General features: G+C 42.1%; 1 protein-coding gene and 1 non-coding gene across 2 annotated transcripts; both read left to right on the top strand.

Moving 5' to 3' along the window:
• Positions 1–4,127: 4,127 nt before the first annotated feature.
• Positions 4,128–13,205, top strand: RBMX (RNA binding motif protein X-linked). Its single transcript, XM_007122502.4, has 11 exons — positions 4,128–4,274; positions 5,719–5,847; positions 6,049–6,155; positions 6,635–6,806; positions 7,413–7,565; positions 7,817–7,931; positions 8,033–8,158; positions 8,269–8,351; positions 8,978–10,196; positions 11,078–11,168; positions 11,871–13,205. The coding sequence occupies exons 2-9, from the start codon at positions 5,739–5,741 to the stop codon at positions 9,286–9,288; spliced, it is 1,176 nt and encodes a 391-aa protein (XP_007122564.2). The 5' UTR covers positions 4,128–4,274; positions 5,719–5,738; the 3' UTR covers positions 9,289–10,196; positions 11,078–11,168; positions 11,871–13,205.
• On the top strand, positions 5,900–5,971 carry LOC112066152 (small nucleolar RNA SNORD61). The gene has a single exon (XR_002892445.1). It is a non-coding gene; the product is annotated as a small nucleolar RNA SNORD61 (small nucleolar RNA).
• Positions 13,206–20,454: the final 7,249 nt, after the last annotated feature.

The following is a 20,454-nucleotide window of genomic DNA, read 5'->3' as shown; positions in this document are numbered from 1 at the left end:
CCCCACCCCGTCCCACTCTCACCCCACCCCCGTCCTGCTCCCACCCCACCCCCACCCCTAGGGAAGCCCCCAACTCCCAGCCATTTTGAAATGTTTCTTAAGTCATACTTCAGTTCCTTTAAAGGGACTATGAAGTTTGGTTAAAAGTCATCACCTCTGGGGCTTCCCTGGTGGCGCAGTGGTTGAGAGTCCGCCTGCCAATGCAGGGGACACGGGTTCGTGCCCCGGTCCAGGAAGATCCCACATGCCGCGGAGCGGCTGGGCCTGCGCATCCGGAGCCTGCGCATCCGGAGCCTGTGCTCCGCAACGGGAGAGGCCACAACAGTGGCAGGCCCGCGTACCGCAAGAAAAAAAAAGAAAAAAGTCATCATCTCCTTCATCGTAGAGAAAAATACAGTAGAATTATGTCTTCACTCATTCTGCCAGTTCCTATATAGATATCAGAGCCGTACATTGGTTAAAAAGTTTTTTTTCCTTGTTGTAGTTAAGTAGGCTATTTTCTGGACAGTGGCTTGGAAAGCCTCCCAATCTTTAATCACATACAATTCTTCCCTCCCTTCCTCCTTGCTTCATACCAGATAACAGACGTTTTTAGAACATGTGGCAGGATATCTTTCCGTAGTTTGGAAAAACAGGCAGAACTGGCTGCAGAGTGACCTTACATCTGACCTTTCTGTAAAAATGCAAGGCTGACAGGAGAGCTTCAATCTACTCATCTCAGAGTGATCCCTAGCTTGATGACTGAAGGTTATTTCTTAATTATTTAACAGGTTGAAGCTTTTATTTTTTTATTTTTATTTTTTTGTGGTATGCGGGCCTCCCTCTGTTGTGGCCTCTCCCGTTGCGGAGCACAGGCTCAGCGGCCACGGCTCACGGGCCCAGCCGCTCCGCGGCATGTGGGATCCTCCCGGACCGGGGCGCGAACCCGGTTCCCCTGCATCGGCAGGCGGACGCGCAACCACTGCGCCACCAGGGAAGCCCGGTTGAAGCTTTTAAAACTATGGAGTGTTTTTGTTTTACTGTTGTTTGTTTGTTAGGTAAAAAAAAAAAAATGTGAGCCCTTTTCAGGTAAATTGGGATTTAAGACAAGGCCACCAGTATTCATTAAATACTTACTATGCACCCATCTCATACTAAGTAACATGGAGGATAAAAAGAGCTTGTAATTCATTCAGCCGACATTTATTTAGCACTGATTATATTCCAAGGATACCTAGTGGAGAAGTAACATCACTGGACTCAGACCATTGGTCAACCATTGAGATGGCATCTGGAGAGAAACAATGAGGCAAAGGAAAAATTAGAGTAAAAAGAAAATTATAACTATACTTAATGATAATCCAAAGGAGTAAATAGAAAGAAAGAAGTAAAGGGAAAAATCTAGAAGATCCATGAAGGGGAAGGATGGGATTCAGAGATTAGTTTTGGGCAGTGAGAGACCTGCTTACCCGACTGCCTGCTGGCCAGAGCTGCTCACACTTAGCTTGCCCACATCCCCTCTCTCTTGGGACTACATCAGCAACACCCTGCTTCCTGCCCCTCCCTTCCCCAGTACAGTCTCTGGACTGCAGCCACAGTGATCTCTTTAAGATGAAATCTGATTATCTTGCTCCACCTCTTAAAAAGGCTCCCCTCTCCAGTGCCCTCTGATCAGGTCAGTAGGCCCTCTGCCTCCCTCTCCAGGTACTTGCTTTGTCCTTTGTGTCTCACCTCTAGATTCTAAGCTACAGCCATAATGATGCTCTCCTACAGATTCCTCAACTAGCCTTTCCCCACCCCCTCTCTTTCTCTTCTGGTCCTTGGAAGTGCTGGCCCCCTAGTCTAGAGCACTCCACTCCCCACCTCCCACATTCCCGAGCACGAACCGCAAAGACCAGAGTAATCTGTTCCACTGGGAGGCACATTTCCTTCTCGAGACCCAGGGGGACAGGGACATCTATGGTAGAAATCAGCCCCGTTCTCCCCTAGTCCGGCAGAGGCCCTCTAGTCCTTTTGCCTGGATCTGAGACAGAGAAAGAGCACCTGCTGGCCCAGGGGGAGGGATTTCTCCTAGTACTGCCTGGGGCTGCAGACTCTGTTTGCTGAGGTGAGCATTTAAGTGCTTTTTGCCAACCTGGCCAATCCTCAATTATCGCGAGAGTCAATAATTTACATAACTCATTCTGAAGGCAAGTGGACGTGACTTTTGCTTTACTTGTTATTATTTGGCTGGGAAAAAAAAAGGACAAATATTCTTATTGTACTGAGTACTATTCCGTCCATTAATGTTCATAATTCAGAGCTGGTTCCAAAGCTCCTTGGAGCTTTTACCCATGACCTGAGCATCATTTAAAACCACCTGTCTGGCATACACCATAATTCACCATGGCAGAGTAACTGTAACTGTGAAGAAGAAAAGTGACAATTGTCCATAAATTCTACCCCTCCCCCAAGATAAACTGGTAACATTTTAGCATATTTCCTCCTAGTGTTTTCCTCTCCACATGTATTTTTTAGTAGTTAATACAGACTTCTTTTCTCTTCCCCATTGTATTCTCTTCTTTGGTGGTCTCATTAACTCTGATGCGTTTTATTACTATTTCTAAAGCGACAAATTTAGCCCTGATCTCTGGTCTGAACATCAGATTTCTTCACCCTCGCCCACATTCCCAAACTTGCTCCTTTGCAGCCATTTTGTTAAATGGCCACCACCTATTAATACCAGATAGTCAACCATAATGACTTACCCTGTTTTTTGAATTCCACCCCAGTGCTCTCCCATCTGATTCATTAGCAAATCCTGTCCATGCTATCTGCCATATACACCTACAATTGTTCCTTCCTCCCCAGATCCACTGCTGAACCCTAATTCAAGGCACTGTCTTCTCTCTCCTGGTCTGTTCGCACAGCCCCAGTGGTGTCCCTGCTTCCACACTTACCCCTGCAATCTTTTAATGGGTTCGAATATTCTGCCTACCTTGGCTCCCTCATTTTATGCCCCTTAAATTCCGGTCGCGCTGGATCCCCTTCTGGCCCTTGATACATGCAACCTCTTTCCCTCCACTTTGCGCTTCTTTTTCTGAAAAGCTTCGGATCTCCCACCCCCACCCCAGCTTTCCCAAGGCGGATTTCTTTTCTTCCTTCAGATCTGATCTCCAAAGTCACCTCTTCAGATAGACCTTCCCTGAGGGCTAAATCGAATTTGGTCTCCCAAATGTTGTCCATCAAAGCCCCCTGGCACTAATCACAAGATGCAATTGTTTTATTTGTTAATTGTATTTAAATGTCCTCTTTAGTTTGTAAAGAAATTAGAAAATCAAAAATTTTTGTAATCCCCTCCACAAGGAGGATTGGCAGATAAAAAACATAGTTACATTTGAATTTCAGATAAACAGTGAATAAGTTTACTTTATATGATATTGAGATCTACTTATACTGAAAACAAGTATTTGTTATCTGGAATTCAAACTTGACTGGGCATCCTGCATTTCATTTGCTAAATCTGGCAGCCTTACCAATGAGGCGCGTTGCCCTTGTCTCGCTTTGCTGGGTTGTACCCTCACGGCCAAGCCCACAGCCTGCCCGCCATTTAGTAGATGCTCAGTAATTGTTCTATGTAAACGGATAATCTGTCTGTTTAGTACAGTTTTTTCCCCCACCTCACACTTATTTATCAGAATTTTCCCCATTCACTAAAAATTCTTGTTAAAGATATTTGGGGAAAATGTATTTTTAATACAGTAATTCTAAACTTCTTTTTCATTTCTGCAAAACTGGCATAATTCTATCCTCATCAACGTTGTTTTGAGACTTAAATGAGTTAATGGGTGTAAAGTTTAGCACCATGCCTGGCCCACCAGAACACGCAAAAAATTTCAGTTCTTTATTACATGCAGCCAGTGAGCCATTTTAGCGGAAAGCAAAAACGCGGGTTTGCGGAGCACCGGTGGGGGTTGGGAAAACGGTTAGAAATCGGGGCCGGCTGGAGAGCTGAGGGCCCAGGAAAAGGGGAGGAGCGAAGAGTGAATAACAGCGGAGGCAGCTAATGGGGAAGCTGGGAACTGCTCCCCCCACCCTTCACGTTTTAAATTCTAAGCTCCGCCTCCATCCGGGTCCTTGAGCCTCGTTCCCGGGCAGTATAAAGTTTGCTGTCTCCTTTGTTCGCCCTCGTTGCGCAGTAGTGCGAGTGGCTTTTCGTTTCCTTTCTCGGGACCGATCACCCTCCCGTGTGCTGAGCTGCTCGGAAGCCGCTGCCGGCGAGCTCGTAGGAGCTTGAAACCGTCGTCACCCCTCCGGTACGTGAGTCCTCTCCTTTACAGTCTGTTTTTCGTTCACTTTTGCCACGTTAGAACTTGGGATTAGCTCCTTGGAGATGGGGGTGGCGGGCGCCATTTTAAGAACCCAGAGGTGCCGACCTATTTAGGGAAAGCTGGGAGTGTCGAAGGAGAACAGACGCTGGGGTGCCACTTCGTAGTGTACCTCTCCAGAAAGTTTGGCTGTCGCCTCTGGGGGCGGGTGGTGGCGGAGGTCGGGGCCTGAGCGGGACGAGGAGGGGCCGCGCCTCCGTGGTCGCTACCTGCATTGGGATGGCGCTGGCGCTCCGAGCGGGCACGTGCACGTTTGCGCCGGGTCCGTGTTCACTGGCAGCCTTGGAGCTGAAGCCCTTTGAGTTTTCTCAGCCTCCGCTGGTGGGAAAAGTTACTCCCCTGACTGGCGGCGGTTGTTCTGGGCTGAATCCAAGTGTCGCCATTTTGTGTTTTCCACGCGGTTTTTAATGACGGGTTTTAATTGGGTTCCGCTGCAGTCATGGAGTGCTTAGTGTTACAGTGCGCGCTTCCACGTTCCGTTACTTCGTCTGAGATGATATTGAGGCTTTTTAAAAGTCAACCTAGCGAGCGGGGCAGGGGCTGGTGAAGGAGGGGAGTCATAACTTGATTAAAACTTTAAATTGGTTCTTAGATTTACTAGGGAATCCCAATGAAAGGCAAAGTTATTGGGAGAGGGCTTGGTCTTACGGATCTACGTTTGGCCTGTGACCTGAGTCAGTTTAAAGAAATCATTAGGGTAATTGGGATGTGATCATTGAATTTTAAAAGGCAACAAATCTAGTGTTAAAGCTAAAATTCACTTTTTGAAATGTTGTAGTTGGTTAAGACTGCCGAAGTGGATTAAAGATAAAGGCATCAGTTAAGTCGGCTTTTGTTTTTTGGCCGTGCCGCGCGACTTTTGGGATTTTAGTTCTCTGACGAGGGATCGAACCTGGGCCCTCGGCAGTGAGAGCGTAGAGTCCTAACCACTGGACCGTCAGGAAATTCCTTTAAGTTGGCTTTTTTTTTCTTTTTCCCGGTACGCGGGCCTCTCACCGTTGTGGCCTCTCCCGCCGCGGAGCACAGGCTCCGGACGCGCAGGCCCAGCGGCCACGGCTCACGGGCCCAGCCGCTCCGCGGCGTGTGGGATCCTCCCGGACCGGGGCACGAACCCGCGTCCCCTGCATCGGCAGGCGGACTCTCAATCGCTGCGCCACCAGGGAAGCCCAAGTTGGCTTTTTGAACCAATTTAATGTAAACAGTTACTACTGAACTAGTTGAGTTGGTTTCCTGGTAAGGCTTAGAGAAAATTGTTTTATGTGTATTATGCTATTAAGGAATGATTTTAGTAAACAAGAAAACTGAGCCCCAGTACACATGTTGGGTAAACTTTTCCAGGGAGGGTTAACGCTTTTTTTTTTTCCCCCAACAGACTGTCACCAGAGGGAAAAAATGGTTGAAGCAGATCGCCCAGGAAAGCTCTTCATCGGTGGCCTCAATACGGAAACAAATGAGAAAGCTCTTGAAGCAGTATTTGGCAAATACGGACGAATAGTGGAAGGTGAGTTATCTGAAAGTATATGCAGGGTTATTGTAATTTTAAGAAAAGGTAAGCTGTGATGAATTTGATTGCATTGATCATATGAAATGATAATGTGCTTTGTCCTCTAAGAAGTTCTGAGCTTTCTTTTTACAGATTTACTTTTGTTTTTCCGTTTGAACTAGAGTAACACTCCTTTTCCCCCTGAAAACTACTTTTTAGTTCTCTTGATGAAAGATCGTGAAACCAACAAATCTAGAGGATTTGCTTTTGTCACCTTTGAAAGCCCAGCAGATGCTAAGGATGCAGCTAGAGACATGAATGGAAAGGTGAGACGGTCTGCAGAATACCATGTTTCTTAGTACATAAAATAGCACGATGTTATTCAAGTCTGGTCTAAGGCAGCTCTTGAATTTTTTTTACTGAGTATATACTTTTCCAGGACCCTCTTATCCTAGCCCTTTGTAATTTTAGAACGAAATTTTGTAAAGTGTATCCTTGACAAGAATCTTTACTTTTAGAATATTCTGTATTATACTTCATCTGGGATCCTTCCTTGGCCTTTGTTTTTGGTTATTTGTCTTAATAAGTTGGTCATAATCTGGCATTGTTTTAAACTTTACTGACCTACCAGTACAGTGGATCCGCCTTAAGTTTTAGTTCAGATAAGCAGTATCTTAAAAGACAAGGCATTTAAGTGCTAAACAGAAAGGGTACAACATTTTGAAGGACATACTAGTGTCACAGTGCATAGTGGATCTGCAAGTTCTTTTTTAAATTTCCATAATTAACCACTGATATTGTTTAGTCCTTAGATGGAAAAGCCATCAAGGTAGAACAAGCCACTAAACCATCATTTGAAAGTGGTAGACGTGGACCACCTCCACCTCCAAGAAGCAGAGGCCCTCCAAGAGGCCTTAGAGGCGGAAGAGGAGGAAGTGGAGGAACCAGGGGACCTCCCTCACGTGGAGGACACATGGGTAATGACTTAGGTTTACTTTAGGCTTGGTGTATAAGTTAGGAACTGTAAACACACCAGTGTGTGCTTTGGTTAATAAGTATTTTAAAGGCCCTAGCTTTTGAAATTGAGAACACTTGTTTATCTACCAAAGTGATTGACTTAAGGAAAACATAGAAGCCATCCTAAGTTAAATTACAGTGTCTTGAAATAATTAACAATTAGCTATTCCTTATCCAGGTGAATTCATTCTGTAGGAAAAAACATTTGCAGAAAAATTTTGATAGGTATTCGGTGTTGGTCATATGAAAATGAAACACAATGTATATATATTTTTGAAGTAACTTGAACTCTCAGGAGAACCCTTGAGGTCTACTTCACTAATATATGTAACCTTATGTAGATGACTACTGTATAGAGCTACATACACTTTGTATAGTTCGTTGTATGTAGTTTTCTGTGTATACTCTATACACTGTACAGTTTTCATGCTTAGTCATGGATGAGTGAGAACTCAAGATTCCCCAACTAAACAGAAAGGGTCATGTTCTGATTAAGCAAAGAAAACTATAGATTTTTCTTAGTACTTATATTAACATGATTTTCTCTTTCTTTTGTTCTAATGTAGACGATGGTGGCTATTCCATGAATTTTAACATGAGTTCTTCCAGGGGACCACTTCCAGTAAAAAGAGGACCACCGCCACGAAGTGGGGGTCCTCCTCCTAAAAGATCTGCCCCTTCAGGACCAGTTCGCAGCAGCAGTGGAATGGGAGGAAGAGGTAAATGGTCCATTTATGACAGTCTGTCCTATCATCATAACACAAGGAAAGATTGAGAGGCGAATCCTAAAAATGATGCTTAAAACTGTACCTAGATCATTGAAAAGATTGGTGTACCTAAGAAATTTTAAAGAGGATTTCCTCATTTACATCCGTATTGTCATATTTGGTTGAATCACTACTTTTCATTGCCTGAATGTAAATTCACGTTTTCACTGGGTATATTTTTAAAATGGACATTTTTCCTTAAGCTCCTGTATCACGTGGAAGAGATAGTTATGGAGGTCCACCTCGAAGGGAACCCCTGCCCTCTCGTAGAGATGTTTATTTGTCCCCAAGAGATGATGGATATTCTACTAAAGACAGGTAACAGAAAAGCGTAGTGGTTTTTGTCTTTAATATTAATACTTAAGGTTGAAGGGGAGAGCTCATCAAAAATATGAACCAAGTTACTTTTGTTTCTTTAGCTATTCAAGCAGAGATTACCCAAGTTCTCGTGATACAAGAGATTATGCACCACCACCAAGAGATTATACTTACCGTGATTATGGTCATTCCAGTTCACGTGATGACTATCCATCAAGAGGCTATAGGTAAGTGACTTTGTTGTTGCTGCCATGGTTTGCTTGATGTAAAAAAAGGGGGGGGGTTGCTGTAAAAATTGATTTCTGGGGCTTGTAATACATTTTTTTCTTTAATATAGTGATAGAGATGGCTATGGTCGTGATCGTGACTATTCAGATCATCCAAGTGGAGGTTCCTACAGAGATTCATATGAGAGTTATGGTAAGATTTTGGTTGAGGGTCTTTGAAAATCACCAGCTTGAGTTTTTAGGTTCATGAGCCAGTTTATTAGGCTGTTGTGGTGCTTGCTTTTAAAGGGATGTTTGCTTGCTTTTAAGGGGGTAACTTAATCAGCTGGGCTTTTCCTAGTCTTGTGAGGGGCTTTTGTTTTTTCTAAGTTTTTTTTGAGGCTGTTGGCTTGCTTTGGAGGGGATTTTGCTTGCTTAAATTGGCAGCCTTATGTGTTTTCCCCCAACAGTGAAAATACAATTAAAAATTTTATTAACAAGATCAAATGTTTACCATTGCAATATGAAGGAAAGTCTACAGTTCAAAATTGCAACTTATCACTGGAAAGTGGCTGAGTGTCTACTATAAAATAACAAGCTGTCTGGAATATCCTCTTGAATACACACCGTCTTCAGTCTTTTCAAACAAACATTAAAACCCATCCATTTCCGTATCTCAGCAGATGAGCAAATCCCTGTTAATGGCCAGCAATGGCAGAGTTTAAAACCTCCCAGTTGAGAAAGTAAACGTTTAATACAAGAATTCTGTAAATTCAGATTTAAATGTTGTATATATACAATTTATAGTGTTGCCATATTACCTGACCATTGACCCTGCAGGTAACTCACGTAGTGCTCCACCTACACGAGGGCCCCCGCCATCTTATGGTGGAAGCAGTCGCTATGATGATTACAGCAGCTCACGTGACGGATATGGTGGAAGTCGAGACAGTTACTCAAGCAGCCGAAGTGATCTCTACTCAAGTGGTCGTGATCGGGTTGGCAGACAAGAACGAGGGCTTCCCCCTTCTATGGAAAGGGGGTACCCTCCTCCACGAGATTGCTACAGCAGTTCAAGCCGCGGAGCACCAAGAGGTGGTGGCCGTGGAGGAAGCCGATCTGATAGAGGGGGAGGCAGAAGCAGATATTAAAAACAAACAAAACTTTGGACCAAAATCCCCGTTCAAAGAAACAAACAAAAGTGGAAACTATTCTATCATAACTACCCAAGGACTACTAAAAGGAAAGATTGTGTTACCTTTTTTAAATTTCCTGTTAAGTTCCCCTTCCATAAGTTTCATGTTCTTGTGAGGAAAAAGAGTAAAACATGTTTAATCTTTGATTTTATGACATTGCTTTCAACAAGCAAATGTTAAGTGTGTTAAGACTTGTGTACTAGTATTGTAATTTTCCAAGTAAAAGTGTCCCTAAAGGCCAATTTCTATACGATTTTCCCCAGTAAATGATGAGGCAAGCAATTCTAAGATCTTTCACAAAATATCTATTCATCTAAAATGGAGAGATGAATCCTCCTGCCTATACAAACAAGCTAGTTATTAGAGGGTGGTCGGGGTATGCTACTCTTAGGATTTCAGAGTGTCTTCAAACTGAAATCTCAATGTTCTCAGTATGAAAAACCTGAGATCAGATGCTTATATTGTAAGGAAAATGCTATTCGCCCAGTAAACCCAAAAAAGCAAATGGATAGTGCTGGCCATATTTTGCTTTTCTGACATTTCCTTGGGAATCTACAAGAACCTCCCCTTTCCCCCTCCCCAATAAGACCATTTAAGTGTGTGTTAAGCAACTACAGAATACTAAATAAAAAGTTTGGCCAAAACCAACCATGAAGCTGCAAACGATGCTTGCTCTTACTGTTTCAAATTTTTGCAACTCTGTAGTGTCTCACTTTTAAGGAACAGCTTGATTGCAAAGGAGAAAATAGATAAGCAATGAAGTTATCTCCAACTTCTCAAAGGCTTATGACTTCTAAAAAGTGAATCTATCAGCATTCCACATCAGATTTAAAGCATCAAATGCCTGTGAAACAGCAAAGATGGTAAGCAAAGCAAACTAGTTTTTCCGTCTAAGTCGAAATTGAACACTTACCTTCCTCATAGTACAGTGAAACATACTGTACCTCATGGCAATGGAAATGCTTTCTAGATTAAAAAAAAAAAACTTTTGGAAAACAAAGTGTTCGATAGCATATTAGAAGTCCTCCAAATTCAACACTTGGATTTTTTTAAAAGCATGTATGACACTTAAAGGCCTTAATACAGCTGTTGTTTACCAATAGCGATCTGGGGCTTGGGAGGGGGTATTTTTTTAAATCTATTTTTGATGAAGACCTTTAAACATGCTTCATGTTTTAACATTTTTCAAGTTAGTCTTTTAGTCAATGTAGGAAATGGCTTAAGTTTGGGGTCCCCCTCTCTTTACCCCTGTAAGCCATTGCAAACCTGACATTTAGTTGGATGCCTGACTTGTTTTTAGTTCTGTGAAACTACACTGTATGGAGAAAATCTATTGCAAGTGGTCTTTAAAAAGCAAAACCTGAGGCAGCATGACCCAGGTCCAGCCATGAAGTTGAAAAAGATGCTCTTGAATGTAGTAAACTTGAAGACCTCCAACTAAAAATCCTTACACTGCACTTATTCCTTCAAATAAGTTTTGTCCGTTCAACTTATGGATTTAACATGGCAGTGCACCATTGGAACAGAATGGGGATCCATAAGCCATGCAACTTAACCATTTAAGCCATTCCAGTCCATCCCAAGCCAGTGAAGCTTCCACCACTTAAGAGAAATAGTAGAACATGAAATACGTTAAGCTGCAAGTCTGAACTTGCCTTTTCTTTCTGGAAAAGGGGGCAGTTATAGGCAAGTTTTGAAGAATTTCCTTAAGAGGGATAACTAGTTACCTATTTAATTTTTACAGGTTGAGAATTTTGGTCATGGTCATGATGGTCATGGAGTGCTGATTGATTCACAATAGATAAAGCTGGCAGCAAGAGAAATGCAATGCTAAGGTAAGTTCTGAAAGCAGTGACCTTTGTAGGTTTAAATACTACAGCTTTGTCGTGTTGCATATGTTGATATTGGCGAGTTACCTGTAATGGGATAATCTAATGCTTGGATTACAAGGATAAAAAGTGCTCTAATGTGTAACACCTGGCACATTATTCGTTCGAATGTGGGGTGACATTATCTTAAACAGGCATATTTCCATGAGTGGCTCAGTCATGCAATGCTTTTAGTAGCTCTGTTGAATGTATACAGCTTGCTCATATGTTTTCAGAAGCAGTTGTTGGTTGGAGCTTTATAGTTAGTGTTTTGTCGTGTAAGCAGACTTGACTTGTATGAGGTTCAAATTTTATCCTGTGCGTTTTGTAAAAGGACACCCTTTTCATCAGTACCTGATTGTTTGCTTGGCCACAGTACAGACTGGCTGAAGGGTGAACAGATGCAGCTGCCACTGAGTTGTCCCTAGTTTGAGTAACGATTTTTAGTAAAATGATACAGTTATTGTCTTCATTACCAAAGTGATGCTTACAGGAATTCTGATAGATTTTTATGGTTGCTTTTTTGAGCTTGTAATTTAAAGCAAATGTTGTACGTGTTGCCAGTTAAAGCAACAAAGTAACATTTAAAGAATAAGTGGGGGGGGCAGTAATTTCCAATGTAAAACAGTAAATACCTTGTGATGTGATAACATGCTTTTCATTTTACAGAGTTGTTGAAGCAGAAGAATGCTGATTGTCCTTAAGGCACAACAGTTGCATAAGCAGTACCCATCAGAATTGGTTTGGTGCAGACAAGATTTTTGCCTTCCAGGGTTCCTGTGGATCTAAGGAAGGCATCAACGTTGGTTAGCACTTTTAACTAGGGAGTGGCAGTTACTTAAAATAATTGACCAGATGGAGAAAGGGGAGCAATTAAAGAAATTGGTAAGTGGAGGTAGTCAGGAAGTTTTCATGGTTCTTTATGTAGATTTTACAGCTTTGACTTTCGTTTCCTTTAGCCAAAGTCATAGGGACAACTGCAATTTAGAACTTCCTAATTACCACTGATTGTCAGAAAGTCGGATTAGAAAAATGAAAGGCATAAGAGGGGACTTTATCCAATAAAGTGTCTGATTTTCAGCAGGTCAAATATTTCTTTGTGTTAGTTTATCCAGGAGTGAGATTTAGTCTTAAAACTAAAGGGAAGACTAATACCTGCAAACTGAAGTAACTGGAAACATATAAAATGCTCAGAAGCACACTTATTAAAAACTGGAAACAAAATTGGGCCATTTGGCTTTTGCTATTTTTTTTTTAAGTTGTTTTGTAAGCCTACTTTACCCCTCATCCCACTTCATGTCTTAGAAACAAATCAAGATACAGTACAGCTTTGTCATTTATTGCATTGGAGACTAGAGCCAATAGTGTAAAAGCTAATGTTCTCAAAGTAAACAGATTTGAGTTGTTGGGTTAGAAGAAACCAACTCACCTTCTGAATTTTTACCTAGTAAATATCAGTACTATCACGTTTAACATTTGCAATCATGGAAAATAATCAAGAAATTTAACCCTCATTTTGATGGGCTCTTCTAATCACAGACCATCAGGGTATTGACCAAATTTTAAAAAAACATCGCACTTACATAGCTGTCTTCCTCAGTCATTCTGTAATCTAAATACTTGGGTTTATGCTTCCGTGGACCTTTTGGCTCTTGAGATTTTATTTAGGTTATCTTGAAGATAGTGTAGAACATAGAGATTAATCATAGTAAACATGAATACTAAATTGAAGAACACCTAATGACCAGACAGCTGTTTGGCAAATAGTTTGTTGACCCAGCAGACTTAATTCTGCTCCTGTTGGAAAAAGAATCTGTCTTGATTCTTCTGGCTTTATACTGGTTGTGAAAGAAACAGAATAACATGTTTTTCTTGTTTAACTGGTAGTTGAATATAGAATTTAGGTATAATGGTTTTTTCTCTTTTTGGAATGTTTTGTATTTGAACCTTAATAAAACTTAACATGCATTTTTCTTGTGGCCCTGGGTTCTTTTTTATAATAAGGAATTCATTTTGGCTTTTAAATAATGATCTCCACGTGTTCCCCTCCCCAAACCCTAGTTCTCAGGCACTGTTAGCCCTTGCAGTTAGTTGCCAGGGGACATAGTCACTGAGGTAGCCTATGGCTAGGCTTCCTTCATTAGGAGAGGGAGTTTCAGGTAGGCATCAAGGTAGTTCAGATGATTTCATTTAATCCTTACCCTGAAATTGGAGCAATAACACCAAAGAACTAGAAGTTAAAGTACCAAAGATGTACTGTAGTGCTTTTGATATTTCCTGCTGGCTCCTGGGAGAAGGCAGGTTGGTTAATTCGATTTGGCAGTGAGTTCCACTTCAGACCAAGTCCCTCCGGGATGCCATTAAACCAGCACAGGATTAGTGTGCTACTTTATTGGTAAGTTTTTTTACTGTTTTATGTACATCTGACTCATGTTCATTTGCACTTGATAAAACTAATTTAGTGACAGTTGTCCTTTATTTAAGGGAGAACAATCGATGGGTTGGGAGTGCAGTGACTCACAGGCAGTGAAGCCCTGTTTGTTCCCAGGGCATTTGGGGCAAGAGTTTTACAGAGTAGGCGTCATCGGCTGTGGGGTTCTGTTTTCTAGGGGAAGGTGAGCTAGCTGAAGTTGGAGGATTGTGATGGGATTGTATGTTAAAAGTCACCTTTTTTTTTTTTTTTTTTTTTTGGCGGTACGCGGGCCTCACTGCCGTGGCCTCTCCCGTCGCGGAGCACAGGCTCCGGACGCGCAGGCTCAGCAACCATGGCTCACGGGCCCAGCCGCCCTGTGGCATGTGGAATCCTCCCAGAGCGGGGCACGAACCCGCGTCCCCTACATCGGCAGGCGGACTCTCAACCACTGCGCCACCAGGGAAGCCCTAAAGGTCACCTTGATGGGGTGTTTTCTTGTAAGTGTGTGCTGACTTAGGTTTACCTTTGTGAGGTGGGCCAAACCACTGCCGGCAGCTTTCATTTTGTGGGTCCTGATATATGTGTTAACTTTGTCAGCATGTAAAACGGTATTGTGATTGGGCTATATGGCCAGTTGAAGGAACTCATCACATGGAAAAGCAGTGTTAGCTGAGCATTAGGGCTGCAGAAAAAGCCTCAGTACTGTCATTCTGTAAATAACCTCAGCTCTGTACCAGTTGTTCCAGAAAAACTTAAAATCCATCACATCAATTTTCAGTTGCACATGTCAATAACCTGAAAACAAGCATTCACAACAATAACAAGCTCGATGTTCATAAATGCTGAAATTTCAACCAGAAGCATACCATGAGATTTGGTAAAGGCACACATACTATCAAAGTAGAGAATGTTGCTGTCACCCCAGCAAGTTACCTTGTGGCCCTTCCTCGAAGATTCTTGCCTCTATCCCCTAGAGATAAAGAAGAACTGCCTGTTCTTGAACATACATGCAATAAAAATATGGGTCCTTATGTATAAGGCTTTCTTTAAGCAAAATGCTCTTGAGATTCAGCCATGTTGTGTATGCATATGAGTATGAGCAAAGTACGGTTTACCTATTGCTGGAAACCTGGGCTTTTTCAGCTCTTGGCTATTACAAATAAAGTCCCTGTGAATGAATGTTCTTAGGCAAGTCTGTATGCGATTAGAGATGAAAACAGGTATGAAATTGCTGGATTGTAAGAAAGTTTTATAAGAAATTGCCAGACGATTTTGCCAAAGTTCTATTAGCACTAACTGAGTTCTGGTTACTTTGGACCCCGTCGATGTTTGGTGTTTTAAAATTTAGGCATTCTATTGGGTACATTGTATCATTGTGGTTTAAATTTGTATATTGCCAATGAATAATGAGTAGCACTTAAATTTTTTGAATTGAAATATTTACAGTGAAATGCATAGATGTCAAGTGTTCAGTTTGATTAGTCTTGAAAAATACTTAGTTTTATACGGTAACCTGCACATCAGGACAGAACATTGCCCTCCAGGAAGTTCCCACCCCCTGGAGAAACAACATTGACCTGGTTTCTATTGGTGTAGGATATTTTTGCATATTTTAATACTTTGTATGAATTAAATCCTACAGCAATGTATCTTCTGTGTTTAGCTTTCAGCATGCTTGAGATTCATCCATATAGTTGTAGTTTGTTCCTTTTTGTTGCAGGGTAGAATTCCAGTGTAGTTTATCCATTTTATTGACGGACACCTGAGCTGTTTCCAGTTTTGGGCTATGAGGAATAATGTTGCTTTGAATATTCTTATGCAGGTCTTAGACATATTTTCATTTCTCCTGGAGAAATACCTTAGGAATTGATGGGGTAATAGGGTAGATGATATATGCTTAATTTTAGGAAACTGCCAACTATTTTACTCAAAAGTGACTACCATCTTATGCCCTCAGAGCAATTTATGAAAGTCCTGGTTGCTTTCCAACATTTGCTGCTGTTGATCTGGTCCATTTCAGCCATTTTAGTGGAGGGGTGGGGTGGTATCATGCGATTTTCATTTGCGGTTTCCTGATGACTAATGATGCTGAGCACTTTTTAAAAAACTTTATTTTGGGATGATTTTTTAATTTACAGAGAAGTTGCATAGATAACAGAGTTCATGTATATCCTTCACCCAGTTTGCCCTAACTTTAGTATCTTATGTAAGCATGGTGTATTTGTCAAAACGAAGAGATTAGCATTGATACCAGTGAACTAAACTAGGCTATTGAAGTTTCACAAATCTTCTACTAGTGTCTTCTTTCTGTTCCGGGATCTAATCTAATATCTCATGTTCTATTTCATATTCGGTAGTTTCTCATGTTCTTATAGCCAATTTTATACGTTCTTCGAAAAACTCTACAAGTCTTTTGTCCATTTCAACAGTTCTTTTAAATATAAAATTCTCAGTAAATTCTGGATGCAAGGTCTTTGTCATGAGTTATGAATATTTTCTCCTAGTTTGTCTTGCCTTTTTTTTCGTATTTTTCTTGAGCAGATTAAATCTAATCAAACATTTTATAGTTATTGCTTCCTGTGGTAGGTCAGTTGAATTTGAGGTCATGAAGATGTTTTTCCTTTTTTCTACGAAGTCTGGTAGTTTTAAATTGTTGGGTCTATGATTCATTTTGAATTGTTTTTTTTTATGGTGAGGTGTAGGGGTTTAAGTTTACTTCTTAACATATGGACTTAAATTTATTCTAGCATCTTTTGTTGCTAAGACTACTCTTCCATTGAATTACCTTAGTATCTCTGTAGGAACCATATATACCTAGGTCCATTACTGTACTTAAAATTAATGTGTATCCTTTTTTATATAAATTGATTGATTTATTTTTGGCTGCGTTGGGTCTTCCTTGCTGCGCACGGGCTTTCTCTAGTTGCGGCGAGCAGGGGCTACTCTTCATTGCAGTGCGCAGGCTTCTCACTGCGGGGGCTTCTCTTGTTGTGGAGCATGGGCTCTAGGCGTGCAGGCTTCAGGAGTTGCAGCACGCGGGCTCGGTAGTCGTGGCTCTCAGGCTCTAGAGTGCAGGCTCAGTAGTTGTGCACGGGCTTAGTTGCTCCGCGGGATGTGGGATCTTCCTGGACCAGGGCTCAAACCTGTGTCCCCTGTGCTGGCAGGCGGATTCTTAACCACTGCGCCACCAGGGAAGTCCCCTCTGACCTCTCTTGTCCGTGGTGCTTGCCCCTCTTTCATTTTAGGCCACTAGCCCCTGATCTCCAGCACCATCCCAGACTTGCTCTCTCCAGTCTCTGGGTATTCCTCAAGTTTTATCTGGACTATCTGTGTTAGAATTCCAACTCCAGCATTACCAGCTGTGTGACCTTAGGCAAGTTAATCTCTTTGTACTTGTTTTCTCATCTGTAAAATGGGGTTAATAATATAGCATTGGCTGGGAAGATTAAATGAGTGCATGGTACATGGTAAATGCTGCATAAGTAGGAGATTTCATCATTATCTGTCAATTTTCCTTCTGTGTGTCATCTTCAGGGCTGGAATTGGAGGGAGCCAGCACCTTATGTTAGATCAGCGTCTTGTCAAGGACCGGAAGTCCCTACTACAAGCCAATGTTCCTTCTTTCTCTCCTGAATCATACTCCTCAATTTTTGTTAATTGTGATTAGTCCACACAAGACCCTTCTCATTTTAGTTTCACTTTTTTATTCCCACTCCCTGCCCACCAATGGCAACCATTATAATGCATTTAATGTATATCCTTTTTGTTTGTATGTGTTCTTATTGAATGTGTATCAATGTTTTATATGCATATATTTAAAATTAAATGGTATGGTATTGTATATCTTTCTTACAACTTCTCATCACCATGTTTTGAAGATTTGAAGATGTTGCAAATACATATCTAGTCCATTGCTTCTAACTAGCATAGTATTTGAAGGTGTGCATCCCCAGTTTTGCCCATCCACTCTCCCAGCTTGGTGTGTAAGTTATTCTTCCTGGATTGTAGTGTGTATCTGGCCGCCTGGAGCATCCTAAGGTTTGACCCTAGTTATGGGTTTAATGGCAGTTCAAAGTGGTTGTGGTGGATCTTAAGGAGAATACCATTCCCTTTCAAGGAATCTGCCCCAGGTGAAGTTATCACAGGATTTTTAAGCAGAGAGAGGCTTATTTCTAGAGATACTGCAGGACCAGCACTCAGAGGAACTCAGAAAAATCCACCCAACACCAGAGTTTGATGGTCATCATTAGTGGTATAACGGTTGGGTGCAGCAGCTAGTTGAGCTTCCAAAGCACTGCTTCAGTTGGCACTTGATTCACTGTGATTGTCCCCGCAGGCCACGGATTACTAGCATCCTTTTTTTTCTCATTTGCAAGGAGCACTGCCCTCAAGCCCAAAGGCATGAACAAACCAATCCCCAAATCCTGTTTTTGTGGGTTTGCAGTTGTCACTCTCCAGGGTCGATCTCTAGGCCAATTCAGTATTTATTTCGGTCCAATCGGGAGAGGGAAACTTCACAGTACTTTGAACAGGGAAGGTTTGATATAAAGAATTATTTAATATGGCTAGGATAATGAGGATTACTTAAAGAGAACTCTTAAGAATATAGGAATACCACATACAATAGGAGAATAACAATAATCACCCCGGGGCTGAAATCTAGACCTTGTTGGAGAGGCATAGCTTTGGCTTGTTGAATGGTAGGGAAGTTGCTGTGGTGGCACACCTACAGAACTTGCTAGAAGTCTATCCCTTAGGGCTTTTAACAGGGAGGTGTCTCACCAGTGGTCTGGCTATAAAACTGACCAGGGAGGGGAGTTTCTGGGGAAGCTGCCGCCCATGGCTCACTGTAGGAGCTGTGAGCACAGTAAGGGCCTGAAGCAGGAGATGCCCACTTCCACCAGGAGAAGCTGCCCAGGCTGGAGAAGCACATGCTGCCGGAGCCTGCCAAGCAAGCCGACCTCAACCGGGAGGCAGAGCCCTTTTTCCTCTTGCAATCTCTCCAGTGTCCTTTACTGACCAAACCTAATGTGATGTTGTGATACGGTAAATACATATTTGGGTCTTCATTCCCAGCTCCTGGAATAGCTCCAGAGTGATAAAGGTGAAAAGGGCATCTTTTGTTGTAATACTCGGTTTTTGTTCCCAGTTCCTAAAATAGTTCTAGAGTAGTAAAAGTAAAAAGATTGTCTCTTGGTATTCATAACAAGCCCCTTTCAACCACACCCTAGTTTATGTTAATAAAATGACTTGGAAAGTCCCTAAGGGTTTGGGGCTGGTTGCCAGGGGACCAACTGGGTGTTGAGAGGACTGGAACTTTCAGCCCCACCCCCTGACCTCAGGGAGGGGAGAGGAGTGGCCAATGATTTAATCATGCCTGTGGTAACAAAACCTTCATAAAAACCCTAACCACAGGCGTAACGGGAGAGCTTCCCAGTTGGTGAACGCGAGGAGTTGCTGAGAGGCTGGTGTGCCCCAACAGGGCATGGAAGCTCTATGCCCCTTCCCTGTACCTTGCCCTATGCATCTCTTCCATCTGGCTGTTCCTGAGTTATATCCTTTTATAATAAATGGGTAGTAGTGAGTAAAGCACTTTCCTGAGTTCTGTGAGCTGTTCTAGCAAATTATGGAACCGGAGGAAGGGGTGGTGAGAACCCCTGGTTTACAGCTGATCAGTCAGAAGTACCGGAGGCCCAGACTTGTGATTGGCATCTTAAGTGGAGACAGTCTTGTGGGACTGAGGTCTTAACTTGTGGAATTTGACGTTAACTCCAGGTAGATAGACTTGAATTGCAGGCCACCCAGCTGTTGTCAGAGAATAGGTCAATGTGGGAAAATAGCCACGCATTTGGTGGCCAGAGGTATTGAGAGTAGTAGTATAGAGAAAGAAAGTTTTCCTTTTACATAATGTTATGCCAGTTGGCAAAGGAAAAATATCTAAAGGCTCAGATTCATTTTCATAGAAGGAGCAACAAGAGTGAATTTGGAGCTGAGAGGCAATAAATTGATAACTGGTGTGAAGGGTAAATCTAGTTTCATAAAATAAATTGGGAAATGTTTTTTACTGTTTTTTTTTTTTTTTGGCCACGCTGAGAGGCTTGTGGGATTGAACCCGGGCCCTCAGCAGTGAAAGCGAGGAGTCTTAACCACTGGACCACCAGGGAATTCCCCCCTCTGTTTTCTGAAAGAGTGTGTTCAGGATAGGTACTGTCTTTTCCTTAAATGATGGAATTCACTAATGAAATCATCTGGGCCTGGAATTTTCTTTGTGGGAAGATTTTTTTATTGAAAATTTAATATCTTGTGTAGATATAGGTCTATTCAGGTTTTCTATTTCTTTTTCTGTCTGTGGTAAGCAGGATTCCAAAATGGCCCCCCACATTTCCCTGCCTAATCCCCAGGACTGTGAATATGATATGTCATAGTCACGATTGTTATGTTGCATGGTAAAAGGGATTTTGCAGATATAATTAAGGTTACTAATCAGCTGACTTTGGGACTTTCTTCGTGGTCCAGTGGGTAAGAATCCGCACTCCCAATGCAGGGGGCCAGGGTTCGATCCCCGGTCGGGGAACTAGATCCCACAGGCATGCCGCAATGAAGATCCCACGTGCTGCAGCTAAGACCGACACACGCTAAATAAATAAATAAATAAATAATTTTAAAAAATTAGTTGACTTTGAGTTAACCAAAGGGGAGGTTATCTGAGTAGAGGCCCAATATAATCTCATGAGCTCTTTAAAAACAGAGATTTTTCTCTAGCTGGTAGCAAAAGAGGCAGTCAGATTCAAACATGAGAAGGATTTCATGTACCATTACTTGCTTGAAGATGGAGGGGAC

Source organism: Physeter macrocephalus, chromosome 21 (assembly GCF_002837175.3).
Source record: "Physeter macrocephalus isolate SW-GA chromosome 21, ASM283717v5, whole genome shotgun sequence".
In the NCBI taxonomy this organism is placed as follows: Eukaryota; Metazoa; Chordata; class Mammalia; order Artiodactyla; family Physeteridae; genus Physeter; species Physeter macrocephalus.
The sequence above is the reverse complement of the archived record's forward strand: the minus strand, read 5'-3'. Positions and strand labels throughout refer to the sequence as shown.

Bases quoted from the DNA above. Each gene is read 5' to 3' on its own strand.
- RBMX (XM_007122502.4), top strand. From the start codon at position 5,739: ATGGTTGAAGCAGATCGCCCAGGAAAGCTCTTCATCGGTGGCCTCAAT. The intron at 7,566-7,816 runs GTAAATGGTCCA...TTTTTCCTTAAG, and splicing joins CAGTGGAATGGGAGGAAGAG to CTCCTGTATCACGTGGAAGA. The intron at 7,932-8,032 runs GTAACAGAAAAG...TTGTTTCTTTAG, and splicing joins GGATATTCTACTAAAGACAG to CTATTCAAGCAGAGATTACC.